Consider the following 25,866-nt stretch of genomic DNA (forward strand, 5'->3'; position numbering starts at 1 on the left):
TCCAACTATGTTTATAGAAATGAGGGTTTGTCAGCAATCGACCGGTGATGATCAAACACAAGTCAGTTTCGAGCATGGATTTGAGGGTGGTGAGAGAAGAGCAAGTGGTGGTGTAATGGGTGACGACTTGGTGGTGATGGGTGGTTGTGGTGGGTGACCATGATGAGGTTTCGTTATCGCCGCCCATCCAGATAGTGGTGGTGGTGGTGGAGTCTGGTAGCATTAGGTGGCAGAGGAAATGGTGGGAGTTGGATAAAGAAGATTTTTTTTTTTTTTTTAAAAGACGAAATTCATATGAAATTTATATTTGGAGATTAATTTCAAAATAAATCTAAAAACAACTTTTTTGATAACTCACGTGGAAGATAGAAACCGGCCGAAACATCACGTTAAAGATTGTTTTCCTCATGTAAGTTTTCATGTGATATAAAACGTGTAAGACGGATTGGATTTAAAAAATCACGTGGTAGGTGGGGGCATTGAAAGGTGTTAAATTTTGATTGGTTGTTGAAATATCACAGGGAAATTCTCAATGTCACGTGAAAGACGGATTTGGATGGATCATTTTGGGAATTTTCAATTTTGGTGGGTTATTTTGGGAATCTCTCTCCTAAAAAGGATCATTTGGGTAATTTTCCATGTCTTAAATGAAATCACCACCACCATGAATCCGTGCATAGCTGCCTGAACTCATATATTGAACCATCTGATCTTGGTTACTCTGTTTTACCGGTAGTTTGGTCATGTACCTCTATCATCTTCATCATTTTCTCGGTCTCGGTCCTTTATCCGCTAGAAGACCTAACCGAACTGAGCTCAGCAGATACCCGAGCGGAATATTTAGGTCCGGTCTTCGGTTCCAGTTTTCATATGGGTTTGGTTTTCAGGTCGGGCCAGGTTAAACCCGGTTCGGTCCGGTTTCTTATGCTTGGGACTTGGAAATACACTGCAGCACCGATTGAAAATCCAATAAAAATACATTAAACTACATTGTATTAAAATTTTCAAATCCAGCATCAAAGAATTAGTTTTATCCTAGGGTCTGTCAGGTTTCATCGGATTGTGAGTTCTAATGACCGAAGACCCGACCACAAACCGATATTGAAAATAAACTAGGATTGATTTCAGTCTTGTAATTTGCGGTCGGTTCGGTCCCGGGAAGGATTGGTCCGGTTTTCGGGTTTTTTTGGGCCGACCCTAATTTTGCACACCCCTAGTTTCTGATATGGAATCTTTCTTATTTTATTGGACCATTTGATTAACGATTCAGTTTGTATCAGTCAGATCTAGCCCTTCTTTAACGAGTTCCGATGTACCGACATAATGCGGTGGATCCATTAAAATTTTCGTCGGATCCCGGTTGGATGGCTATTTTGGGGATTTTGTGAAAGTGATAGCTATTTTTGGGATTAGGGTGGTCAATATGGCTATTTGGGTCATTTTCACATAAATAATAGGCATAAAGAAAAGTTTAATATCTTTTGAAACGGCCTTTTAACTCTGTGGTACATCAACAGCCGAGGTTAAGCCCGTAGACGAATTTCAAACATCGATTGTTGAAGAAATTTCTTACTCATTACTAGAAATAAAATATCCTCAATACAATATATGCTAAAAATTTAAGTGCTTATATGAATAACATAGAAGCTAATCGATCTTTTTAACCACTAGTTCAATTATGAGACACATCAATCAAGAAGAATATTATAGATATAAAACGTTTATAAGGATCCACTATAAACATTGCGAAAGAAAGATACATAATATTGTTTGGAGAACAAGCCCCCAAGTAATTCAAAAGAGTACAAATTTATTCTGAAATAAACACATATATAGATTCTTAAGAACGTCTGATCAGAACATGCGTTAGATGTATCAACAACACATGTTGATTACACTTTTGACTCTTTTGATTATTAACCTTATGACGCGTATTAAAAGCCGGATGGTGTGTCCCACAACTAGAAGAGTCGTCAAGACAAGCCATACGAACACGATACCAAGTATTATACACGCAACTGGGGTTAACTTTGTGGTTGAATAGGAATTAGTTGGTGTCAAAGCCACTATGGAAGTCAAATAAGTGAACAACATAGAGGCGCTAGCAACCCACATGATAACCCTTAGAACCCACATGAAAAACGGACGCTTCAAAAAGGGTAATCCACTAATCAGCAACAAGATAATGCTAAGAGTCGAAACAAAGCGTTGCATATTAGGAAAGTATGCCAAATCCCCTTATCACCCCTAAGTGCTATGACCGCAAATCCAGCTCCAGTTGTATTATACTTGGGTTCTGTTGCCGCAAATCCAGTTGTATTATAGTTAGGTTCCATGGCCGCAAATCCAACCATATTGGATGGCCGATTAGCCTCTTGTTTATCTTCTTGCGAAACGCCACCAGGAGGATTAATGCCTGCTTGAAAGGCCATGGTTGCTATCAATGATGCAACAAGTATCAAAATGTTTCTCTTCTTGTCTAATCAATCACCATCATTCTTCTTCTTCTTCTTCTTCATATTCTTCTTGTAGATTTCGCCTCTAGAGTTTTGAGGAATTTGTTCTAACAAACTTTTAGTGTCAACATCAACCACTCGTGCTCGCCTTGAGGCGAGCATGATTTGTTGATCTTTCACATCTCTTGGACCTTTAGCCAATATATCCATCAATGTTTCCCCATTTATGTTTGATGCGTTCACTTCTGTAGTTGTACTCAATACCAAGAAGTTTATGGTCTAAAAATGTTCAAGATGGAAGCAATTTGTCATAATCACTACAACAAAACAACTATTCCACACTTAATAAATTTATGAACTGTATTTTATTTTCTTAAAAAGAATGATTATGATGGATAACATGTATGTTATTATTCGTACTAAAAGAATTTAAAACCACCAAAAATTGTATTGATGAGTAATATAATCTATACATCAAATAACTAAATTTCATATATTTTTATATGCTAAAAAGATAATGATAAAACTAACCACCTAATGGTAATGTTAAAACGTCAATAACTATCCTAATATTCAAACTAGATATAGAGGAATGAGTAACAAAAAGAACATGAGAATAAATAATAAATCAATAATAAAAACTATTATAGATAACAAATTCTGTTAACATGAATTACGTACCTCAATTTGTTTGTCAGCAACAGCTAGGTGCAGTATTGTGTTGCCATCAGCATCTTTAGTGTTTACAAACTCATGATCACCCACATTCTCTACCAAAATCTTCAAAACCTCAAGTTGGTTATACTTCACACACAAATGCAAAATAGTCTCCTGCTGCACCATGGCTCTAGCTGCATGAGGTTGAGCTTGCACAAGCACTTTCACAACTTCACACCATCCTTTAACGGCTGCAAAATGAAGCGGGTTCCTCCCATCGCCGTCACGCACAAGGCATGTCTCAGGGTTAGCAGATATCAGCAGTTTAACTATTTCAGTGTGGCCTTTTGCTGATGCGTTATGAAGAGGCACACGATTTTGTGCATCACGTTCCATAGCGAGGTGGGGCTTTCGGGTAATGACCTCCTTGACAAAATCCACATTCCCAAGCATGGATGCAATGTGTAGAGGAGTGTCGCCGTGGCGGTTTAGGGTAACTCTATCAAGAATTAATGGATCTTCTTGAAGCAACATTAGCAAGATGTTTACGTTTCCAACTAGTGATGCTTCAAAAAGAAGTTTCTCCATCCTCTCTAAGTTTCACAAATGTAGAGAACTCAAATTTTCTCACAGAAGAAGGTGTACATGATGTTTGCATATATATAGACACACACAACATGGACGGACACGAACACGAACACGAACACGTACACCTAGTTTAATAGGGTGTGGGATCAGCCAATCCTAAGTTTATCCTTTTTTTATATATAAATATATTATATAGTATGTGCATCATTCCATGAAAGATAAGTAAGAGAATGGCAAGGAAAATTTTTCTTGTAGTTATAACGTCGGGTTTCTTCCTTCTTGTAAGTGACCGCTTATTTTCGTTTAATATATCGGCTTTAAGAAAAGAAAATAAAAATAATTACATTTTTGCTGTACTTGCACAAACTTATAGGATTTCATTTAATAAATATCTAAGATATATTGACAAAACATATTGTGAGAATTCATGACTACAAAACATATAGGTTAGAAGCGGTTCACACTGAATAATTTAAAGCGGTTTGCATTAAAATTGCTTCAAATCTTCCATTGCACATATTAGAAGGGAGTTTTTTTTGAAAACCGCTTCAAAGCTTCCGAACAGCTGCGAGAAATTGAAATTAATGCCCCTCCAAAGTCCAAACGGCTCTCACATTTATGAGGTAGATCCCCCTTTCCATGCGTGAATTTGAATTTAATACATCTTCTCAAATTAATCAACTTCCATTAATACTCTCATCCAAGCTTTCAATACACACATTTATGAGGTATGAAAAACTTTGAGTTTTATCTTATCTAAAAAAGTGTTTTTGTTTAATTTTTTAGTTGTTCAAGTGTTTGGATATATGTATATTAAATATATATATATATATATATATATATATATATATATATGTATATATATATATATATGTATATGTATATATATATGTATATGTATATATATATGTATACATATATATTAGAGGTGCGTGTGCGGTGCGATGCGGTTCGGTGTAGTTAATTTTGTGCTAAATCTAAACCAAATAAAATATGTGTTTTTTTTTTCAAAACCGTTCGGTTTATGGTTATAATGGTTGAGATGGTTTTCTCGGGATATTTTTGGTTCGGTTTAGTATTATTGGTTTTTTAATTATGGTTTATATATATATATATAGAAAATGGTTCAAATAAAAAACAATTGTTTTGTGAGAAGTGTGAGAAGCCTTTAAAATAAAGTACACCACCTAAATAGGACACTATACCATGTAAATATGAAACTATACAACTTTTGGAAAACTACCAATCTCAACCACTAGATTCTAGATCCAAGGGTCTACATTTATTCTTATGTTTCTCACAAAACAATTGTTTTTTACATTAACCCTACCCTATATAGGGTTGAGTTATAATAAGAAGATTAGTTTTTCTAAGAAGGATAGAAAATAATCTTGTCTATTCATTTGAGAATTGAATGGTTGAGATTAGATTAAAGAGATCATCAATTGTAAAACAAGGGTAATGGCATAATATGGATAACACATTTGTTGACTTTCTCTCTCCACATGCAAGGCACATGTCAAATTCCTCATCATTTTAAAACGTCCATAACTTTTTTATACGACATTTTTTTTTCAAAACAATTTCACCATAAAAACGAGTGTTTTTTTATCTTTTATATGAGAACCATATTGTTTTATAAAAATAAAAAAAAATTCGTGGGTTTTTTACAAGGTGTGTTTTACCAAAATTGTGTTATACAAGTGTGTTTTATTTTTTCATATGTTTTTTGTATTGTGTTTTTTACATTGTGTAATTTAATTGTGTTTTTCATTGTGTTTTATTTTCTTAGTGTTTTTTCCATTGTGTTTTTCCATAGTGTTTTCCATTGTGTTTTATTTTTCGGTGAAATTTCCGAAGACTTTTCCGGCAAGGTGGTGGCGGTGGATGGCGGTGGGCGGTGGTGGTTGTAGGAGATGAGTGAAAATTTAAGTGAGTTTTAATTAAGTGGGTTTTTGTAATTAAATTAAGTGAGTTTTCAATATTATGTAGTAGACTAAAATACCCTCATTCCTAGCCTTCTTAGGAAAAGCAAAGTTCTTATTTGAACCTTTCTTTATATATATATATATATATATATGGGATGAGTATCATTACAGAACTGTTAAATTACTTAAGAACTTGAAGGAACCATTGAAAACTAACGTTTTTTATAAAAAATTTGTATGTTAACGTTCTTTGAGAGTAGTTTTATCATTTTCTATATCTATATCTACGATTACAATTTTGAAAATTAGTTTTTATACATATCTATGTTTTGTTTTACACATATGTAAATTTGTTTGTAGATAAATATTACATATATGTAAACTTGTGATTAATATATGTAATCAAATTTTTTTATATAAAATATGATAAAACTACTCTTAAATAATGTTAATATATAAAAAAAGTTAAATAATTGTTTGGTTTTTAAAGGTTCCTAAGAGTTTTTAACTTTTTCAGTGTGTATATATATATATATATATATATAGGAGCGTTATCCTAAAAACAAGTAGATTCCTAGGAAGACTAAGAATAAATCATAGTCATTGGATCATATCAATCAATGGTTGAGATTTAAAATTACTAAAAACCGTCATAGTTTTCTAGAAATACTCTTTCAGCATTATAACCGACATAGTTTCCTAGAATTATCCTTTCACCATACGTTTTAATGCCAAATGTCAAAATTCTATTGGTTCTTACCATTCTTAGACCATATCCAATGGCAAAGAAAATTAAAGCCCTTACATGCCCTTGATGATGTGGAGAGGAGGGACCCACATGATAATGGTCTCTTGCAAATGAGGAGTTTTGATTGGGTAGCTTATGTGTGAGAAGGGCACATACTAAGGGCCATGTTACATTGTGGATGGTCTTAGGAAACTTATTCTTTTTATTTGAACCCTTTCTCTCTCTCTCTCTCTCTCTCTCTCTCTATATATATATATATATATATTTGTGTCTGTGTGTATTTTTATGTATATTGTATGCATTCATATAGGATAACCTTTTAGAGTATGTACCCGTCCAAAATTTATCTAATAGAGATAAATTTTGGATTGTCCCCATTTGAGACTGCTTTTGGGATATTATATCTCGTTTAGGATATGTGTACATTTTTACAAGTTGACCATTTAAGAAATAAATCAGCAGTTGTTTCATCCTGCTCTTTCGAGTTTGCGTTTTATACACATGTCCAAAAATACCAAACGACGTGTTGCAAAAACATCAAAGAAACTTGATGGCGATGATGATTTAAAACTTGAATTTGATGAAAACTATTTAACGAGCGGTGCCAATGCCTCTCCATTTGCTACTTGGCTTGGAGGAGAACTAAGATCAAGGATTTCGTTTAACATTGAGAATAAAGATGTTCGAAAGGAAGTGTGGGAAAAACTATGGTTGGAAATGAAGGTATTGTAATTAGTATTTGTAAATTTGTAAGCATGAAATATTTGTTATTATTTCATTGAACATTTGATTTTTAAATGATTAGGCTCATTGGAAAATTGAAAACGATAAGCCAAAGAAGATCATGATTAGAAGAGCCAAGAAAAATTGTACCAACTTTCGAAGTTTCCTTACACGAAACTTCGTGTATACGGGGCTCGACCCTTTTACAAAGTTTCCTTTTCTTGATAAGTCAAAGTGGCAAGGGTTCAAAGAGTACAGGTTGAGCGAGGAATTCAAGGTACGTGTTAGTGATTTATATTTGCAAACTCAACCTTAAAATATCTATAAAACTGAACGAGTCAACCTGCGTTGGCCCGAACCAGACACTTTTAGCCAAACATATCTGCGGGTATACAAATGAGCCAGAATTTTGGTTCATAAGGATGGATTTTTTAGCGACTCTGAATATAAGGATTGCAGTTTGTGGTGTATATGTAGTAGTGTCACTTGAATGTGTTTTTTTCTAAATTGGCTGCTGGATACTGCTTGCGATTGAAGAGAGTGTCACTAAACTGAATGTTTTTTCTGAATTGTACTAGTGTCACTAAACTTTTATAATCAAGATTATTTACACATTTTATATTATTAATTTTTCGTTTTTTAAATGCTAGATGGTTTCATGTTTGATGTATGACACAAAAATAATTGTGCAGATTGGGAAATGTATGTTTTAAATGCTAGATGGTTTCATGTTTGATGTATGACACATTTCATATTTGCTTGTTTAAGATGTGATATTATGGAACTTAGTTGAGGACGAGCGATTATCAAATATGCAAAGTTGAAAACCACTTATAAGTCGTCGTTTGAAAGTTTCAACTCGTTAAATAGATACAGGTCGAAATGGGCCTTTTTCTAAAAATGTCAAGTTAGTGATTTGCTGCATAGAATATGAAATAGTTATATTTTTTGCATAGTAATTAATTGTTATATTTTTTGCAAAATTAGTAATTACTTGTTGATTTTTGTGTAGAAAAAACATGAAAAAACAAGCAAAAGCACATAAAAACCACTCTAAAACAGGACGTGGCGGATTGAGTAGATTGCGGGATAACATTGATCATTTATGGCCTCAACTCGTGTCAGTTAATCCACATTTTGAAGTTTTGCAAGATCCTCGTTCTAAGTTGTTTGCCGCAGCTAGAGCATGAAAAGACAACGACACTGGCTTGTATAAAATTGATACAATCTATGACGTAGTCGACGAATTGGTAAATTTATACACACACATTTTTAAATAAAATATTATTCTATGTTATAACATTTATGATTTTTCAAAGGGACGTACTGAGAATCGGATGAAAGAAGACGGACTATATTATGAAAGGAGATCCGATCCAATAACGGAATGTTTTGGACCAGAGCACGGCGGGCCGAACACGACTATATTCATGCGTATTAGGTAATGACATTCATATGTAAGGGTAATTTAGTTTAATGCTAAATATTATACTGTTATTTTAGCATATTATTTTATTTTCTAGGTGCATCGCACATTGTTGGAGGATTGTTTAAAGGTGGATGTGATGAGGGGGTTAACTTGAATCAAGAGAGCCAAAGTGTAGATGCGACCCCATGTTCTCGTGACTCTAGTTGTGCATCTTATATCGATCATGCAGTTATTCAGGTAATATATATATAAAAGGGTCTGAAAGCTGAATATTAACGAATAATAAAGTAACGAAATTGAACAGAACCAAAATCATTAAGTTTAAACTTAACAAAGAACCGAAAGTTGGTGTGGTTTTAATCGGTTTAGGGCTGGTCCGATTATCCTTTTTTTGGGTTTACTGTCTGTTTAAATTTTATTTGTTTTTGCAAGATCTACGTGCGTGTGAATTGCTTATGCACTTTGATGTGTCTGCAAAAATAGTCATTGCTGAAGGACGGGTATATCCTACTTCAGAGGATAGTATCGTACAAGACATTCTTATAAACGAGGGTTGTTTGATTGTAAAAGTAGATGCCATCATGCCACAGTATGTGGGTTTCCCGGTCCCCAATCAGACATGCACCAATAAAGTTAGTGTAATGAGTCACACCCTTGGTAAATGTGTTCAGTGGCCCATAAACGCCTTAAAGGTATATTATACTTATCAATAGTTGTATATATTTTCTTATATTATTATTATTATTATTATTATTATTATTTAATGTATATTACCCTGTTTAATTGTAGATAAAAGGCGTTGAGTTACCCACCAATCAGCAAGTGACTCGAGGCACAATGATATGTATCACCTTATATACCATCTTCACCTCAAGACGATCAATATAGAAAAACGGATTATTTGTATGATCCTACTTTTGATAATAATGAACTGGTCGATACTCTGGTAATTAATCACTTCACTTTAGTCATACTGTGGTCTGTGTGTAGGGGTGTTAATCGGGTCAACCCGATCCGGTTTCGGGTTAATCGTGCCGGGTTAATCGGGTTTTTTAAAAAAGAAAACTAACCAGCAACCCGAACTTATTAAGGTTCGGGTTAGTCGGGTTCTGGTTAATCGGGTTTCGAGTTAGTTGGGTTTGGGTTACTTTTTAGTCGCTCTCTCGTAAGCTAATAACCACCTCCTTTACAACCCCATACATGCGTGTGTGCGTGTTTAGATAATAACATAATTTTGCTGTTTTAGTGGGGCTAATTTGGAAGATGATCGAGTTCAACCACTTCCAAAAAAAGTTAAGGTTGAACACCCACAAGTGAAGAAAACCGCTCAAACCGATCAAGAAAGACAGTCCAAAGAAATTGATAAAGTCTTAAAGGCAATTAAAAATCGATCAAAAAGGATTAAAACGTTGGTTGATCGATTACATCGTTATGTTGGACGGGAATCTAATCCAGTTGGGTATTCTACACCTGACGGGATGTTTTCCACGGTAACATCAAATTGGCTCGTGTACGAGGGGATGTTAAAAGTGTTTGAAAAAGGGTGGGTTGATATCACAATCATAAGTTGGTTTGAAATGTAAGTTTTTTTTACAATATACCGGCTTTATATATTATTGACTTTATTAATTTTATAATGTTTCTTTTTCTTGATTTAAGGTACTTTTACGAGGAGTCTATTCGTTTAGGCAGGCTGTGCGGTTTTCTAAGCCCAGACTTTATCACCGCACGTTTATGCCAACTTGAACCAGAAAAAGTTAAAAGTCACATTATTGACATATTAACTCTTCATAAAGATAAATATTATTTGCTTGCTCCCCATTTGGCAGAATACTACACATTTTATTTTTACGTCTTTTAATTAATTTTTATATAGTTTATGACTACATTTTTATCTAATTATTCTATAACGTTTTGTTTTGTATGGGTCATTGGATTTTGTTTATAATTTCCCCCAAACGTAAAGAAGTATAAATTTTAGACTCTATAAAAGGCGTAAAGGACCAAGAAAATTATCTTCTTACGAACATAATTAGAGAAGCTTTTGGGGAAATGCTTACATGGAAAATGGTTCAGGTATGCTTTCTATTTTTTTGTATTTTTTTAAGTTTTTGCTAATTGGTTTCTAGTTAAGTGTATTTTTTTTATTGTAGTGCAAGCAACAACAAGGCAGTTGGAATGTGGATATATCGTCATAAAGCATATTTTCGAATTTGTTTATCATTATCATAATCAATTCCCCAACAATGTAAGCATTTTCTAATTATTTATTGATTACACACATACATATGCACCTACACAACGCACCTACACATAAGAAATGGAGGGAAATTAGGGATTAATGGAGTTACACCTTCACTTCTCGCACTTCGCGCTGTAAAAAACTTCTGAAATGATCCAATACCTATATATACATATATATATATATATATATTTGTTTATCATGATCATATTTAGTTTGTATGTACAAAATATTTCTTATATTTGCTTATTATTATTTGCATATGTTGTATAATATTTCTTATATTAGTAGTAATCCACATGTTTTGTAGTAGTTTTATTGCTTATATGTGTTTGTTAGTTGTAGTATGTACAAAATATTTCTATAACTGCATGTTAGGTTAACTTTGGTTACCAAGGGTATTTTAGTCAATTGGGATTAGTAATAATATATGTTTGGTTATTCGGGCTTAGGCTTGTTTGGATCGGGTTCGGGATTTGTTAGGTTAACTTTAGTTACCAAGGGTATTCTAGTCAGTTAGGATTTGTAACAATAGATGTTTGGTTATTCGGGATTGGGTTTGTTTGGGTCGGGGTCGGGATTTGTTAGGTTAACTTTGGTTACCAAGGGTATTCTAGTTAATTGGGATTAGTAACAATATATGTTTGGTTATTCCGGCTTGGGTTTGTTTGGGTCGGGTTCGGTTTTAGAGCGAAACTTAAAATGAAGGCCATGTTTTTTGTTCCGTGTTTTCGTTTATGGGTTGTTTTTTGTTAACGTTTGTCGGGTTCTTATATATAAGAGTGTGGTTTTGTTCGGTTATTTTAACTTTATTTATTTGTTTTTAGATTTGGTATAAATCGGGATTTGTTAAGCTCAAGGAGATTGATGATACCATAATGGGAGTAATGCCGCCGTCTGCGAACAAGCCCGCTTTAAATTAGATTTGTATGCCTTTGATGTTGAATTTCGAAAACTTGTATCCTCTAAGTACTTTTGATCTAATTTGGAAATGCTATATGATTTTGGAAACATTATATATATATATATATGATTTTGGAGACATTATATATATATATATATACAAAATCATATATATATATATATATATATATATATATATATATATATATATATATATATATGTATGCAGTTGTTTATTTTGTTTAATGTTCTTGAGTTTACTATCCAGATTTGTATAATTTTGGTATATAATCAGAGCTGTATAAGATGGATTTATTTGTATATATAAGCTGTAATTTCTGCAAATCAGTGATTTATTTGAGTAGTGTTAGAACCGGTTTTTAGGGTAAAACCGCTTCAAAGCAATAGCCGCTTCAAAACATACCTGAATAGACAAAACCGCTTCAAACGAAACTAAAAATTCATTAGAAACGATGAGCTTAGAAGCGGTCCAAAACCGCTTCTAAGGTACCCTAGAACCGCTTCTAAGAAACATGTTCTGTAGTAGTGATTTTGCAAATAGGTTTAAGCATATGTATAATAAATAAAAAGAAATATATCATTTAAATTTCCATAACTAAATAGAACTAATATTCTATTTATTTAATTGAATAACACACAATTTAGTGTTATGACTTATGTTGGGTTTTGATGGATTTATTATCTCTTTACTATTCAAAGTCATGCAATTATGGGTCTGACGCAAAGTGCACAAGGTCGTTCGATCATAGGAATGTGTGACCCTCAAGGTCCCTGTATAAGTAAAAAAAACCATTAATATAAACTTCACGCATACAATGCATATATGTGTGAACCCTTGAGTAGGCAAAAGTGAAATTACACTAATTTTTTGCACTAATTTTGACGTTATTTTACTAATCTCGTGAAAATAACGTTAAAAGTGGCGGAAGGTTAATCAGGCATCATGTGGTAGTGTTGATAGCCGAAAGACAATGGTACATGCACCGATCAGCCGGTGTCCCGATAATTGAGTCCTATGTCCAAGGCTTGATGTAAAACTACTATCGAGCCGGGGGTCTCACCGGAAGCAGTCTCTCTATTCCTACGGGGTAGAGGTAAGGCTGTTTACATCTTACACTCCTTAGATCCTACCATAGCTTTGCTATAGATGGGATATACTGAGTACGATGATGATGATACACACACACACACACACATATATATAGAGTGAGGTTACTGACTTACTGTACAATAATTGTTTAACGTACGATAGGTACGCGACACACTCACATTAAAAAAAAAAACAAAAACACTCAAAGACAAAAATACTAAAACGCTTTTTCAGCCAAAAACTAAAGCGCTCAGCCAAAACCTAAAACGCTCAAAAACGGTTTTCATGAAGAAAGGTAAAAATTTGATTGATTAACGATCCAATACTATTAATTTCGGTTAACCAATGAATAATTGGATATGTATTGACGATTTCGATATCTTGTAATGTGATTTCATGGATCGATTTCATAAATATAAGTATTCTTGTACCTAATGTACGTTAATCAATTATTGTATTCTATCTTTTCTCTCTATATGTATACTATCTTTTAGCCCGCGTGCAACATGAGTTTGTTTAGGTTTTTTTAAAATTTTATTTCGGATATATAATTTTTTATATTAATTTAATTAACCTACATAAACTTTGGATGTCGATTTTAATGTCATTTTGGCTGAAATTTTTTTTTGGCCACTAAGATGGGCTACATTTATTATTGGGTGGAGTTTAGTTTCAAGTGTATATGAGCTAATGTTTTGTTCTCTATAGTCAAGGTAGTTTAATGTTTGTCCAATTTACCCTTCACAATATTAATGGAAATCTTTTGAGTTACTTTGCGTGTTTGTTAAAATTCTGTCCGTTTAGCAACAATTTGAGTATTATTGTTTCCGCCTTTAATATTCATTGAATCTTCACAAACGCAAATCTTGTAACCGTCTTGACAAACACCTCGGTGTTGGTTACGAGACTGATTATTGTCTGTTTGAGTGAGTAAAATGGGGACCTGACATCTATAAAGAAACCTTTTACACCACCTATCCATTTGACAATTCGCAAATTTATGTGCTACAAATTGATTTAAGCTACAAATTTATTCATATAAATCGGGGTTTACAGGTTTTGTAAACTGGGTGAAGTCTAGTCATAAGATGGTTAACGAAAAGGTCTAACTTCTTCATCTTTCGGGCTACAGTTACACAACTCATACCTTGATTTGCCAAAAGCATGTGCAACACATCCTTAGCTTCTTCTCGCTCTGCAAATAATGTACTCGGAGGAATGTTTACTAAGCTTACCGAGTTACCACCCCATCTAAGAAATTCATCTACTTTATCATGTTTGTTGAAAAAAACAAACAAATTTTTATCAGTCACACATAAAAGTCATTCTATTTATCTATGCCACATTGATTTCTTTTCAGGGCATAAAGGTTCTAGCCTCCATGTATGTCAAAAATTGTGGCTGATGTTTTAACAAATTTACAAAAACAAAATATTATTCGAAGAATTGTAATTTCCTACTTTATGAGATTGATAATAATTCGCTCATGTTCGTGTTTGCGGGCTGACCTGATGCTCACCCCTGATTGCGGGCCGACCCGAAACAAATTATTTCTTTAACGATAAAATAATATAATTTAGATCATACCAAACGGGTCGAATAAAATACATTAACGACGATTCGATAAATGCCTTCAGTTTAATAATTATATTTAGTATCCACGTTGATTCAATAAACGCCTACACTTTAATGATAAGAGTTGCAGGTGTCGGGTTCCAGTGGTGATAAGTCAACGGTTTAACAATTAAACCCGATTTAATTAAATTGGTTTCATAATTATTAATCAGGTTAATAAATCAATACGCAGCATAATACAAAAACGAGTAATCACCAATTTTAGGAACCATACAGGATTCGGTTACAAACAATACGAGTACGAGTCTAAACAACCAAAGTAAATATTAATATACAAGACATTATTTAATTTTACCTCAGTTAATGAATAACCGGTTGAGACACCGAGGGCTAACGGACAACGCTAAGTGACCAAACGAGATGGACAAACGACGGTGGCGGTGCACGAGTGGACCGGCAGCGGTGGTAGAACAGTCTGGGGCGACGACGGCTTGCTTTGAGGCTACGGCTCGGCTGTGGCGAGGCTGCGGCTGGCTGCGGCTAGTCGTGGCTGGTCGCGGCTTGGTTGCAGTGATTTGGTGGAGGAGCGGCGGTGGTTTGGTGGAGCCGAGAGAGAGAGAGAGAGGGGAAGGGAGATGGTGGCTAAGGTTTGTTATTTCTTGAATAAATAATCTAATGACATATTAACTAGTTAAAATAACTAGTTAATCATGTCAGCCCATATCAAGCCCAATCTCATTAAAAGTCCATATCTCGTTTATTAGTCATTACCGGTTAACCAGTGTAAGCGGTCTATATCAGGTTCCCACGATGTAACTCTTACAGGTCATAACCCGGTCGGCCGTGTTGACTTAAGCGGACCGGTCCATATTTCCAACAGTCTCCCATTGGACGGATTCAGTTAAGTTTCTCAACGCAGACAACCAGCGGTGCTCTAGCTACACATGGCTGCCCCCAACAGGTTATGACATTTTAAATTCATTAACCAAAAGATCTTGGAATACACTATTGCAAGATAATGAAAATATAGTAATCGTTATCATCTATCCTTTCCGTACAAGACACCTATTGAACAATGAGACATGGATCAAATCAATCTCATATGACATTCAATCATTATCGTTTCCGTTCTCGAGTCAAAGTGATCCAATCAAACACACAGTAAGTTTGGGTGAGGCCTCACACTTTACCAATTTGAATCAACGAAGACGCCAAGATGTCTAACTGTTACATATCATGTAAGAGTACAAAATCCCATCTTGATTGCATACAACTCCCACTGAACTTCAGAATATTCCCAACCAATGCCTTTATGACTGGAAGTTACACGACAGCGGTTGACACTGATAAAATAATACCTTTAGTAAACGAAAGTTCTAATATGTATCTCAGGCTAAGGATACTAAATGAGCATACCAAAACAAATGCATCTTATGACTAAGATCCATGAAGATGATTTGATGAGAGTTACATCCAACGTCATTCATAATGAGGTTTGTGAGTTTGGAATTCAACCCCTTGAGTCCAAAGCCATAATAGTCTTAATTCATAATCGCTCCCACGAGTCTGACCGACTACGGATAATTTACAATACAATATTCATGGATTAAACGTATTAAAATGAACGCAGTTATAATATTTAATGTTTTCATTTAACCATTAAATCAAAAGTGAACTCAAAAGTATAACTGTTTAAATGTTCATGCATCCAAATACTACATCAAAATAAATTACTAGCTAATCTAAGACCGATAGCATCCCTGTGTTGGTCATGCTTATCCTGAGTCATTGGATTAGTGAACGGGTTTCTTAGGTTTTGATATGTGTCTCCTTTGCTTATTATGATGTCACATCGTTCCAGTATCTCCTGTATGAGGTGGAATGTGCTTGGCTCTGTGATGAGATCTGGGCTCTTTGGCCTGAGCAATAGCACCTGTGTTATCACAGAATACCTCGATTGGTTTGCGAATACTCGGAACCACATCGAGATTGGTGATGAATTTCTTCATCCGAACAACTTCCTTAGCGGCATCTGATGCGGCTATATATTCGGATTCGGTGGTCGAATCCGCCACTACACTCTGCTTGGAGCTCTTCCAATAAATAACTCCTCCGATGAGAGTGAAAACGAATCCTGACTGTGAGCGAGAATCATCTCGGTTAATCTGGAAGCTAGCATCAGTGTAACACCTTACAGTGAGCTCTTCTTCCACTCCTCCAAACACCAAGAACATGTCTTTGGTCCTTTTCAGGTACCTCAAGATGTTCTTTACTGCAGTCCAATGGGCAACGCCAGTACTCTGCTGAAAACGGCTAGTCATGCTTAAAGCATACGAGACGTCAGGTCTAGTACATAACATATCGTACATGATAGAGCCAATCGCTGAAGCATATGGACTTTCTTGCATGGGCTTTGTCTCAATGTCCGTTGCTGGAGATTGCGATTTGCTTAACACGGTTCCTTTAGCAATAGGAATAGCTCCTTTCTTGGAGTTGTCCATTGAGAAGCGTGCCATGAGATTGTCAATGTATGTACTTTGACTTAGAGGTGCACAAATCGGTTTTTTTAAAAAAACCGGTTCGGTTAATAATCGGACCGGTTTTTCTTGGCCTGGAAAAAAACCGGTTTTTAAATAACCGGACCGGTTTATTAACCGGTTTTTTTGGTGCAAAACTTGGACCGGTCTAACCGGTTAGGACCGGTTTTAGAAACCGGTTAGAACCGGTTAATAACCGGTTTTTTTAATTAACCGGTTTTTTTTTTTAAAATAACCGGTTAATAACCGGTTTTTTTCATAATGACCAGTTTTAAAATTAACCGGTTTTTTCCATAACCGGTTCAGTAACCGGTTTTTTCTCTAGAACTTGTAACCGATATACGAACCAGCGGTTACTAAACCGGTCAAACCGGTTTTTAAAATAACCGGTTTTTGTAAAAACTGGTTTTCGGTTTAAACCGTTGAACCGGTTCACCAACCGGTTTTTTTGCCCATCTCTACTTTGACTTAGCCCTAGAAGCCGCTGACCTATCTTGGTAGATCTTGATTCCCAGAATATAAGCAGCTTCACTAAGATCTTTCATTGCGAAACAGGATCCCAACCAATGCTTAACTTCCTTGAGCATAGGAATGTTGTTTCCAATGACCAGTATATTTTCCACATACAGGATGAGGAATGATATAGTGCTCCCACTAGCCTTTCTGTAAACACAAGGCTCATCTTCATTTTTGATAAAACCAAACTCTTTGATTTTCTCATCAAAATATAGATTCCAGCTGCGAGATGCTTGTTTGAGTCCATAAATGGACTTATTCAGTTTGCACACCCTATTAGGATATTTGAGATCGACAAAACCTTCAGGCTGAACCATATAGACATCTTCTGAAAGGTGTCCAATAAGAAAAGCGGTTTTGAAATCCATTTGCCATATCTCGTAGTCATAATGCGCGGCTATGGCAAGTAATATCCTTATTGACTTAGTCATAGCAGCGAGCGAGAAGGTTTCATCATAGTCAACTTCGTGAGTTTCAGTAAAACCTTTCGCTACTAGCCATGCTTTATAGGTCTGTACATTTCCATGCATGCCAGTTTTTCTTTTAAAAATCCACTTGCTCCCTACTGCCCGACTATCGGGGGTAGCTCAACCAAGTTCCAGACTTGATTTTCATACATAGATTGCATCTCGGCGTTCATGGCTTCTTGCCATTTCTCAGATTCCGGATCTAAGACAGTGGATTTGTAGTTACTAGGTTCGTCATTTGACTCGGCTACTAACAGGACTTCGGGACCATCCAGATGCCATAGGTATCTAGGATTTGGTATGGGAGTCCTACTACTTCTGCGAACGCTCGTGTTTATGTCTGATGTATCAGCAACAACACATTGTTGATCAGACGCTCCAACTTTCTCAACGGTTGTTTGTGGTTCTTAAATTTCTTCAAGATCGACAATATTATTCCCAGTTCCTAGATCTAGAATTTCTTTCTCGAGTAAGTGGCCCTTCATTTTGATAGAAATCAAATTTATATTAGGGTGGAAGAAATAATATCCGCTTTGGTTGTAGTATCCGACGAAACAACTTTTACGCCGCGAGGATCGAGTTTGTCATCAGAATCACTGGTGACATATGCATCGCATCCCCATACTCTATGGACAGACAAATTGGGTTTACGCTCATGCCATATCTCATATGGGTTTTGTTTAACTTTTTAGTTGGAGCCAAATTAACAATGCGGGCTGTGGTCAAAAGGGCAAATTTCCAAAAGGAGTGAGGCAAGTTAGTTCTACACATCATCGATCGGACCATGTTTAGCAAGGTTCGATTTCTCCTCTCGCTCACACCATTATGTTGGGGTGTGCCGGGTGGAGTGAGCTGTGAAACAATTCCACGCTCTTTTAGATGATTGATGTACTCTGAGCTGAGATACTCTCCACCTCGATCTGATTGAAGCATTTTAATAGTTTTTCCGAGTTGGTTTTCCACTTCGTTTTGAAACTCTTTGAACTTTTCATAAGTTTCATGCTTGTGTTTCATAAGATACACGTAAGCATATCGACTATAATCGTCAATAAAAGAAACGAAGTATCTTTCATGGTTTCTGGACATAGTTCTGAAAGGGCTGCATACATCAGTATGTATAAGTCCTAACAGATCCCTTGCTCGTTCATTTTTATGAGTAAAGGAGTCCTTGGCGAGTTTGCCAGCTAAACAAGACTCACAGTCGTCAAAAGAGTCTGGTCTTGTGGATTCAATAATCCCTTCGGATTGGAGTCTTTTAACTCGTGCCTTGCTTATGTGGCCAAGTCGGCAATGCCATAGAAACATATCATTGATGCCAGATCTGATACGTTTTGAAAGATTAGATACATTATTGTTAATTTGAACATCAATCTCATAAATACCATTTCGAGGTTTAGCCTCAAAATAAAAGATATTATTCAAGTAGGCAGAAATAGCAATACCATTAAAAGCGTACTTAAATCCTTGTTCAAAAATTAAAGAAACCGAAATAATGTTCCTGGTTAAACCAGGTGCAAACAAACATTTATTCAAAGTAACTACAAGGCCAGACGGACAAGCAAAATGATATGTGCCAGTTTCAAGAACTAGGACTCTCTTCCCATCATCAACGATGAGTTCCATGCTGCCTTGTTTCTGTTTCTTCCAGTTCTCAGGTTCCTGCAAGACATTAACGATGTGGTAACCACATCATACCCATGTGTTGCTAGAAACAGTGAAAAGTTCAGTAACGTATATGGAAATACCTTTAGAGGAGCCTTCACCATTGGTCTTCCTCTTAGTTAGCTCAGCTAGATTTATCCCCTGTCAGGTGAAATGGCAGCGGACTTCATCTTGAACTCTCTCCCCAGCTCTTGCGACCGATTAGTAATGAATTTTAACATGACTGCCTGAGTGAAGACAGTGCCGGAGCTTCATGGTATGCTCAAAACGGCTGAGATGAACATTCCTGCTAAAATTAATCAAGTTCTGATGATTCGATCTGCCGGTGTCAAAAAACCTAAACCCAAGAACCGGGGTTATAACGGTAAAGGCAAGAAAAAGGTTACTGTTGCAGCCAAGCATGCCACCAACAGGAATGTTGCAAAGGCACCGCCGCCGCCTCTTGAGGAGCGCCAATGCTACAAGTACAACAAGATGGGGCACTGGATGCGTAACTGCCCCCTTCACGGACGATCTCCTTCATGAAGTTTAAGACATAATAGCCACACTCCCTACTTCCCTGCGGAGTTGGACACTAGACAATTACAAACAGTAATTATGCCCTAAGCTTCTAGTGAATATAGACAAGAATATAGTAGATAGGGGTGTTCACCTCTGAAGCACCGAAATGTGACGGAAGGAAGAGTCCCCGTACCGGGGACGGTGTGGGGACGGAAACGCCGGGGGGAAGGCCGGAAACGTTTCGGCGGCCGCTTCGGCAGATCGGAGACGGTTGACGTGGTGTTTCAGAGACGTTTCTGCTGCCTTAGGGTTTAATATTTATTTTTTTAATTCCAAACATAAGTTATTATAATATAAAACAATTAACAACTGATGGGCCTATTAATTTAATTGACGGCAGGAAGTTTCATGTTTTATAAACTATAAAGGTTTACGACCTAATGACCTATTACTCTATTATGCCTGTTATTATCAAATATCGAATTCTTCTGTTCTTCATCAATTTATCAGTTTCTCACTTCATAGCTTATTAGCTTCTTCATAATTGATTACTGATGGCTTCCCAAGACACAACACAAGGAGCATCATCTACTACGGTTCCCGTAGATGAACCACCATTGTGGGATTACGTAACTAAAATGAAAAGCAAGGTACGGCAGGAGGAACATGGAAATTTAAGTGCAAACTTTACGGTGAAACAAGACAAGGATTTTATTCGAGGGTCAGAGCACATGTGCTTGGTATAATAGGTAATCTTTATAGTGTTTTATACTTTTATAGAATGATAATTATTGTAGATTAGTTTTTGTGGTTTAGAGTTATTGTATTCTAGAATCTAGATTCTATTATTTATGTAGGTTTGTTTATTGTAGATTTAGAATTATTGTGGTTAGAGTATAATACATAAAACATAATTGTAGTAGTCGGTGAACAATTTCGTTTTTCTATATATACAGGTACTGGGATTAGTGTTTGCAAGAAATCAACAGCGAGTGACAAACTTGAGATGAAACGGCTAGAAGAAGCGTATGCAGAGAAGAAAGCCGAATCAAAAGCGAAAAAAGTCGCGCTGCCATGTGAAGCTGGTGTTGGTTTTAAGAAAAGAAAAGGTATTTCATCACCTATTGAAAGACTTTTTGGTGTTGAAATAAAGGACCAACTTGATCAAGAAATAGCAAGAATGTTTTATACAGGAGGTTTACATTTTAATCTTGCAAGAAATCCACACTTTGTTAGGGCTTTTCAGGTTGCTGCTGATAATAAAATTGTTGGTTATGTACATCCTAGTTATAATAAGCTTAGAACAACGTTACTACAAAAAGAAAAAGAGAATGTTCACCGGCTATTGGAACCAGTTAGGTTTTCATGGAAAGAAAAAGGTGTGACTATTGTGAGTAATGGTTGGAGTGACCCTACAAGAAAACCTCTAATCAATTTTATGGCTACCTCATGCAGTGGTCCTATGTTTCTAAAGGCAGTGAATTGTTATGGGGATGTAAAAGATAAATTTTTTATTGCTGATTTGATGAAGGAAGTCATCAATGAAATTGGTCACAAAAATGTTGTGCAAATCATTACTGACAATGCAGGAAATTATAAGGTGGCTGGAGAGATTATAAAGAGTCAATTTCCTCACATCTATTTGACACCATGTGTTGTTCATACGCTTAATCTTTCCTTGAAGAACATTTGTTCACCAAGGTATGTGGAAACAAATACAATGCCATATGACGAGTGCAACTGGATAAAAGAAGTTCACACAGATGCGCTTGTAACAAAAAATTTCATCATGAACCATAACATGAGACTCTCGATTCTCAACAACTTCTCACATATTAGACTGCTTTCGGTTGCCGATACTCGTTTTGCCTCCATCATTGTGATGCTAAAGAGATTGAAACTTATCAAAAGGGGTCTTCAAGCTATGGTTATAAGCGAAGAATGGTCTTCTTATAGAGAAGACGCAGTGTGAAAGCAAGCTTTATTAAAGAATAGATTGTGGATGATGAATGGTGGGAAAAAGTATCATATATTCTTAGTTTCACTGGACCTATATATGAGATGATTAGAGTTTGTGACACCGACAAACCATGTTTACATTTGGTGTATGAGATGTGGGATTCGATGATTGAGAAAGTGAAGATTGAAATCTACAAGAAAGAAAACGTCGGATGTCTGAAGAAAGTCCCTTTTATGATGCTGTGAATGGTATTTTACAGGCTCGATGGGCGAAGAATAACACTCCCTTACATTGTTTAGCTCACTCTTTAAATCCAAGGTATATGATTTTAAACTATATGCTTGATTTCTATTATGTACTTATGTTTTGACTTTTGAATGTTGTAGATATTATAGTGATGCATGGCTAATTGTGGATTCTAAAAGAATGGCTCCACATAGGGACGGAGAAATTTCAAATGAAAGTACTAAATGTTTTCGAAGGTTATTTCCTAATGATGATGAGCATAACAAAGTTCTTGATGAGTATGCAAAGTTTTCATTGAAGAGTAGTCCTTTTGAGGATTTAGCATGCCTTACACTGATGGGTATTATGGAACCCAAGAATTGGTGGGCTAACTTTGGTGCTCAAACTCCTTTTCTCCATACTGTGGCTTTTAAATTACTTGGACAGCCTACTTCTTCTTCTTGTGCTGAGCGTAATTGGAGTACTTATGCATTCATTCAATCACTTAGGAGGAACAAATTAACTACAAGTAGTGCAGAAGACTTGGTTTATGTCCACAATAATCTTCGTCTTTTGTCAAGAAACCCGAATGATGATGTAAATATGTGGGATGTGGGTGGAGACGCATTTGATTCAATGGAAAATGTTGGGTTTTTGGAGGTTGCCGATCTCTCGCTAGATGAACCGGAGTTTGAAAACGATTTGATTATTGATATATGATAAGTAATATAAACCTATGTTTGAGATAGTTTTTTTTGGAGTTTGAAATTTATATCAATATAAATATATTTTGGACTTTGTTTAATATATTGGTATTTTTTATATTTTTTTGCCGTACCCTTCCCGTACCCGTATCTTGAGTTTTTGAATTTTGCCGTTTCCCGTACCCGTAACGTCCCCGTTTCCTGGTCCCGTACCTGTTCCCGTGCTACATAGGTGTTCACGGCCATTTTTCACGGTTTTTATGTCAAAACATGAACCAAACCGTTAGTAATGGTTTTTAATTTTATACACCAAACCAAACCAAACCAAACCAAACCAAACCATAGAATCCTTAAACCGAATCAAAACAGTAACGGTTTGGTCAAACGGTTTAGGCCCATTTGGCTTTTATACAAGATCTCCAAACAAAAATATGCCATATATAAGTAAAGTTATCCAGAATTAGCAAGTGGATAAACACAAAATGTCCTAACAGGCCTTGAAAAAAAGTAACTTGTCAGCTTTAGCATGTGTGCAGGTCTACGCAGTAGATCGTGCGTGCGTGCTGGTCAGCGCGTGAAGGTCAGCTTGCGCGCACACGTCAACTCTTATCAACAAAAATATGTCAGCCCGCGCACACAGGTTTGTCATATCTATTCAAGGGCACTTATACATTTGGATGAAGTTTTGACTTTAAAAAGTCAAAACTGTCAAAATTGTACATGTTACTTAAATTCTTTTTAGTATACATGTTTACAAGCCGAGAACTTATTTACTTACGTTAAGATAGTTTAACATAAAAAAAATATAAAACCAGCACACGCACGCCGATTTGCACACGCACACTGATCTATGCACACTGACTTGAACACGCGCGCTGATCTGCACATGCCGACCAGTTCATGCGTGTCAAATATTTTGTTTTTGTCTAGCTGTGCATAATGCTCATACAATTCATTCTGTTGAGGCTGCTAGGTACCTTATTGGTGACAGTGTTAATATACCATGAGATAATAAAATAGTGTGTAAATGGAGAATCAAGAGTTAAGTCTTAGAATTTCATCAGCCTATAATTTTTGAATGATACAGAAACCTATTAAAACAAAATCATCATTTTCTGTTATGTATGTCCCAAAAACGGTTAGGTTAGATGGTTATTAACGAGTAGCTTAATCTAAAAAGCTACTTTATAAGTCCAGACCTTCCTCATATGCATTTGATAATTTATCAGACGAAATCCATTATTTATCGATGACCATTTGTTTCTACTTTGAAACAATGACAGGAAAAAAAAACAAACTTTATACCTAAATTATAAAATTTATAGACAGTGCATGCAACACCATGTAGCAAATCAGAAACAAAACATATTTTTCTATAATCTACATTTTAGGATAATCATGTAGCAAGCATACAACACCAATATCCAAGTATCCCACCTTAACACACATTATTGATTCAGACAAGTGTTTTTTTATCTACCACAGCTATTCGAAAAAACAACCCTAAAAGATCATAATAACAATTTAGTAGTGATATCTACACCATAATCTAGTGCAGTCCAATGTCCTTTAATAGTCATCACAAATTTCACACCAAAAAAAGAAAAAGAAAAAACAAAGAAGCTTAACAGTCCATTAAACCCTAAACAAAATTGAAGGTAAAACTGACAGTAGAACACGGTAAAATTAGAGGCACATACCTCATAGTAGTTGAACTCCTGCAAATAATTCTTCAATTGAACAAAAATTTTACTTCAAATAATTAAGCAAACCCTAGATGCCTTCGTGTGCAGAAATTAAACGAAATTGTGCCTGAACAATAGATGGCGTGGATGACCACAAGATGGTGAAGATTGTTGCTGAAGTTGGAAGGATGGTGAAGATCTTTGCTGAAGTTGGAAGGTGATGTAGTGGGTTTGATGTTCAACTGTGAGGGAATTAAAGTTACTCAGAGAATTGATTGAGGAGAAATGGAATTAGAAATATTTCAATTGTTTGTTTTCCACTTTTCATTTCTATTTCTCTTTCAATTTCTCTAAAACTAGAGAATTCCATTTCTCTTTAAAACAAAGAGAAATCCATTTCTCGGCAGCCTCCTCATAGCATGTCACCACCTCGTCTCCGGCCACCACCCCGTCTCCGGCCACCACCCCGTCTCCGGCCGCCACCTCGTCTCCAAGTCTGCAACCGCCACCTCGTCTCCAAGTCTGCAACCACGACCCCGTCTCCGCCGTTCGCAGTGGTGAACATAGAGATGGTAACCGGTTGTAGGTTGCAGGTGGTACGGGTGAACGGAGATCAGGGTTTCAAGTGGTGGTTCGTGGTAGGTTAGGGTTTTCAGATGGTCGGGTGATTGTGGTCGCAGGTGGGTGACAGTGGTGGTGGAAATCGGCGGTGGTTGCAGGTGGCTTCTGATTATCATCATCATCATCGCCACCACAACCACCACCACAAAATCTCCAAAGAGGCAGTGATGACAGATCTGAGCCTCCTTTTTCTATATCTTATGTTCCAAAAATTTGAATCTTTTTAATTTCTTGTGTACTGTGGTTGAAGAAGGGGGTTTGGTGGCGGCAGCCGGTGGTGGTGGGCGGTGGTTGAAGAAAGGGCTGTGGTGGTGGGCGGTGGTTGAAGAAAGGGCTGTGGTGGTGGTGCTGGTGGTGTGGGGCTGTGGTGGTGGTGCTGGTGGTGGTGGGGCTGCGGTGGTGAGTGGTGTCAGGTTGGGTGGAGGTGGGGTTGGGTATGGTAGAGTTCTCTGTTTATTTTCTCGTGTACCAAACAAGAGAAATGATTCTCATTCTCCATACCAATTCTCTTTCTCTACAATTCCATTTCCATTTCTATTTTCTCTACATTTCCATTCTCTGTACCAAACACCCCCTAAGTGTGTTGGGCGCTACTTTGAGAGGAAGGGCGGGTGTTTATTTTTGTAAT

At 36.2% G+C, this 25,866-nt stretch overlaps 2 protein-coding genes and 1 pseudogene across 4 annotated transcripts; 2 read left to right on the top strand and 1 right to left on the bottom strand.

Annotated features, from left to right (window-relative positions):
* Positions 1–1,704: 1,704 nt before the first annotated feature.
* LOC143617879 (uncharacterized) lies at positions 1,705–3,801 on the bottom strand (annotated as a pseudogene). Its single transcript, XR_013150909.1, has 2 exons — positions 3,138–3,801; positions 1,705–2,735 (listed from the first exon to the last, which is right to left on the bottom strand). The product of XR_013150909.1 is annotated as an uncharacterized LOC143617879 (transcript).
* A 3,077-nt stretch (positions 3,802–6,878) lies between these two features.
* Positions 6,879–11,694, top strand: LOC143617877 (uncharacterized). The gene is made up of 3 exons (XM_077090283.1): positions 6,879–7,100; positions 7,183–7,377; positions 11,599–11,694. The coding sequence occupies exons 1-3, from the start codon at positions 6,879–6,881 to the stop codon at positions 11,692–11,694; spliced, it is 513 nt and encodes a 170-aa protein (XP_076946398.1).
* A 9,264-nt stretch (positions 11,695–20,958) lies between these two features.
* On the top strand, positions 20,959–23,158 carry LOC143617878 (uncharacterized). Of its 2 annotated transcripts, none has more exons than XM_077090284.1 (2): positions 20,959–22,321; positions 22,390–23,158. In XM_077090284.1, the coding sequence occupies exons 1-2, from the start codon at positions 22,215–22,217 to the stop codon at positions 22,946–22,948; spliced, it is 666 nt and encodes a 221-aa protein (XP_076946399.1). In that variant the 5' UTR covers positions 20,959–22,214; the 3' UTR covers positions 22,949–23,158. Both variants share the same exon structure in this region; 1 of them encodes a protein (XP_076946399.1).
* The last annotated feature ends 2,708 nt before the right edge of the window (positions 23,159–25,866 follow it).

This window comes from Bidens hawaiensis, unplaced genomic scaffold (genome assembly GCF_021521415.1).
Source record: "Bidens hawaiensis isolate Kalapana, Puna unplaced genomic scaffold, B.hawaiensis_p1.1 tig00059825_1, whole genome shotgun sequence".
NCBI classification, from domain to species: Eukaryota; Viridiplantae; Streptophyta; class Magnoliopsida; order Asterales; family Asteraceae; genus Bidens; species Bidens hawaiensis.

What these genes read in the sequence shown, in the direction of transcription:
- LOC143617878 (XM_077090284.1), top strand. Translation starts at nt 22,215, where the DNA reads ATGTCTGAAGAAAGTCCCTTTTATGATGCTGTGAATGGTATTTTACAG. An exon ending in GCTCACTCTTTAAATCCAAG is followed by an intron (nt 22,322 to 22,389) that starts GTATATGATTTT and finishes TGAATGTTGTAG; the next exon opens with ATATTATAGTGATGCATGGC.
- LOC143617877 (XM_077090283.1), top strand. Translation starts at nt 6,879, where the DNA reads ATGTCCAAAAATACCAAACGACGTGTTGCAAAAACATCAAAGAAACTT. An exon ending in AACTATGGTTGGAAATGAAG is followed by an intron (nt 7,101 to 7,182) that starts GTATTGTAATTA and finishes TTAAATGATTAG; the next exon opens with GCTCATTGGAAAATTGAAAA. An exon ending in GGTTGAGCGAGGAATTCAAG is followed by an intron (nt 7,378 to 11,598) that starts GTACGTGTTAGT and finishes ATTTGTTTTTAG; the next exon opens with ATTTGGTATAAATCGGGATT.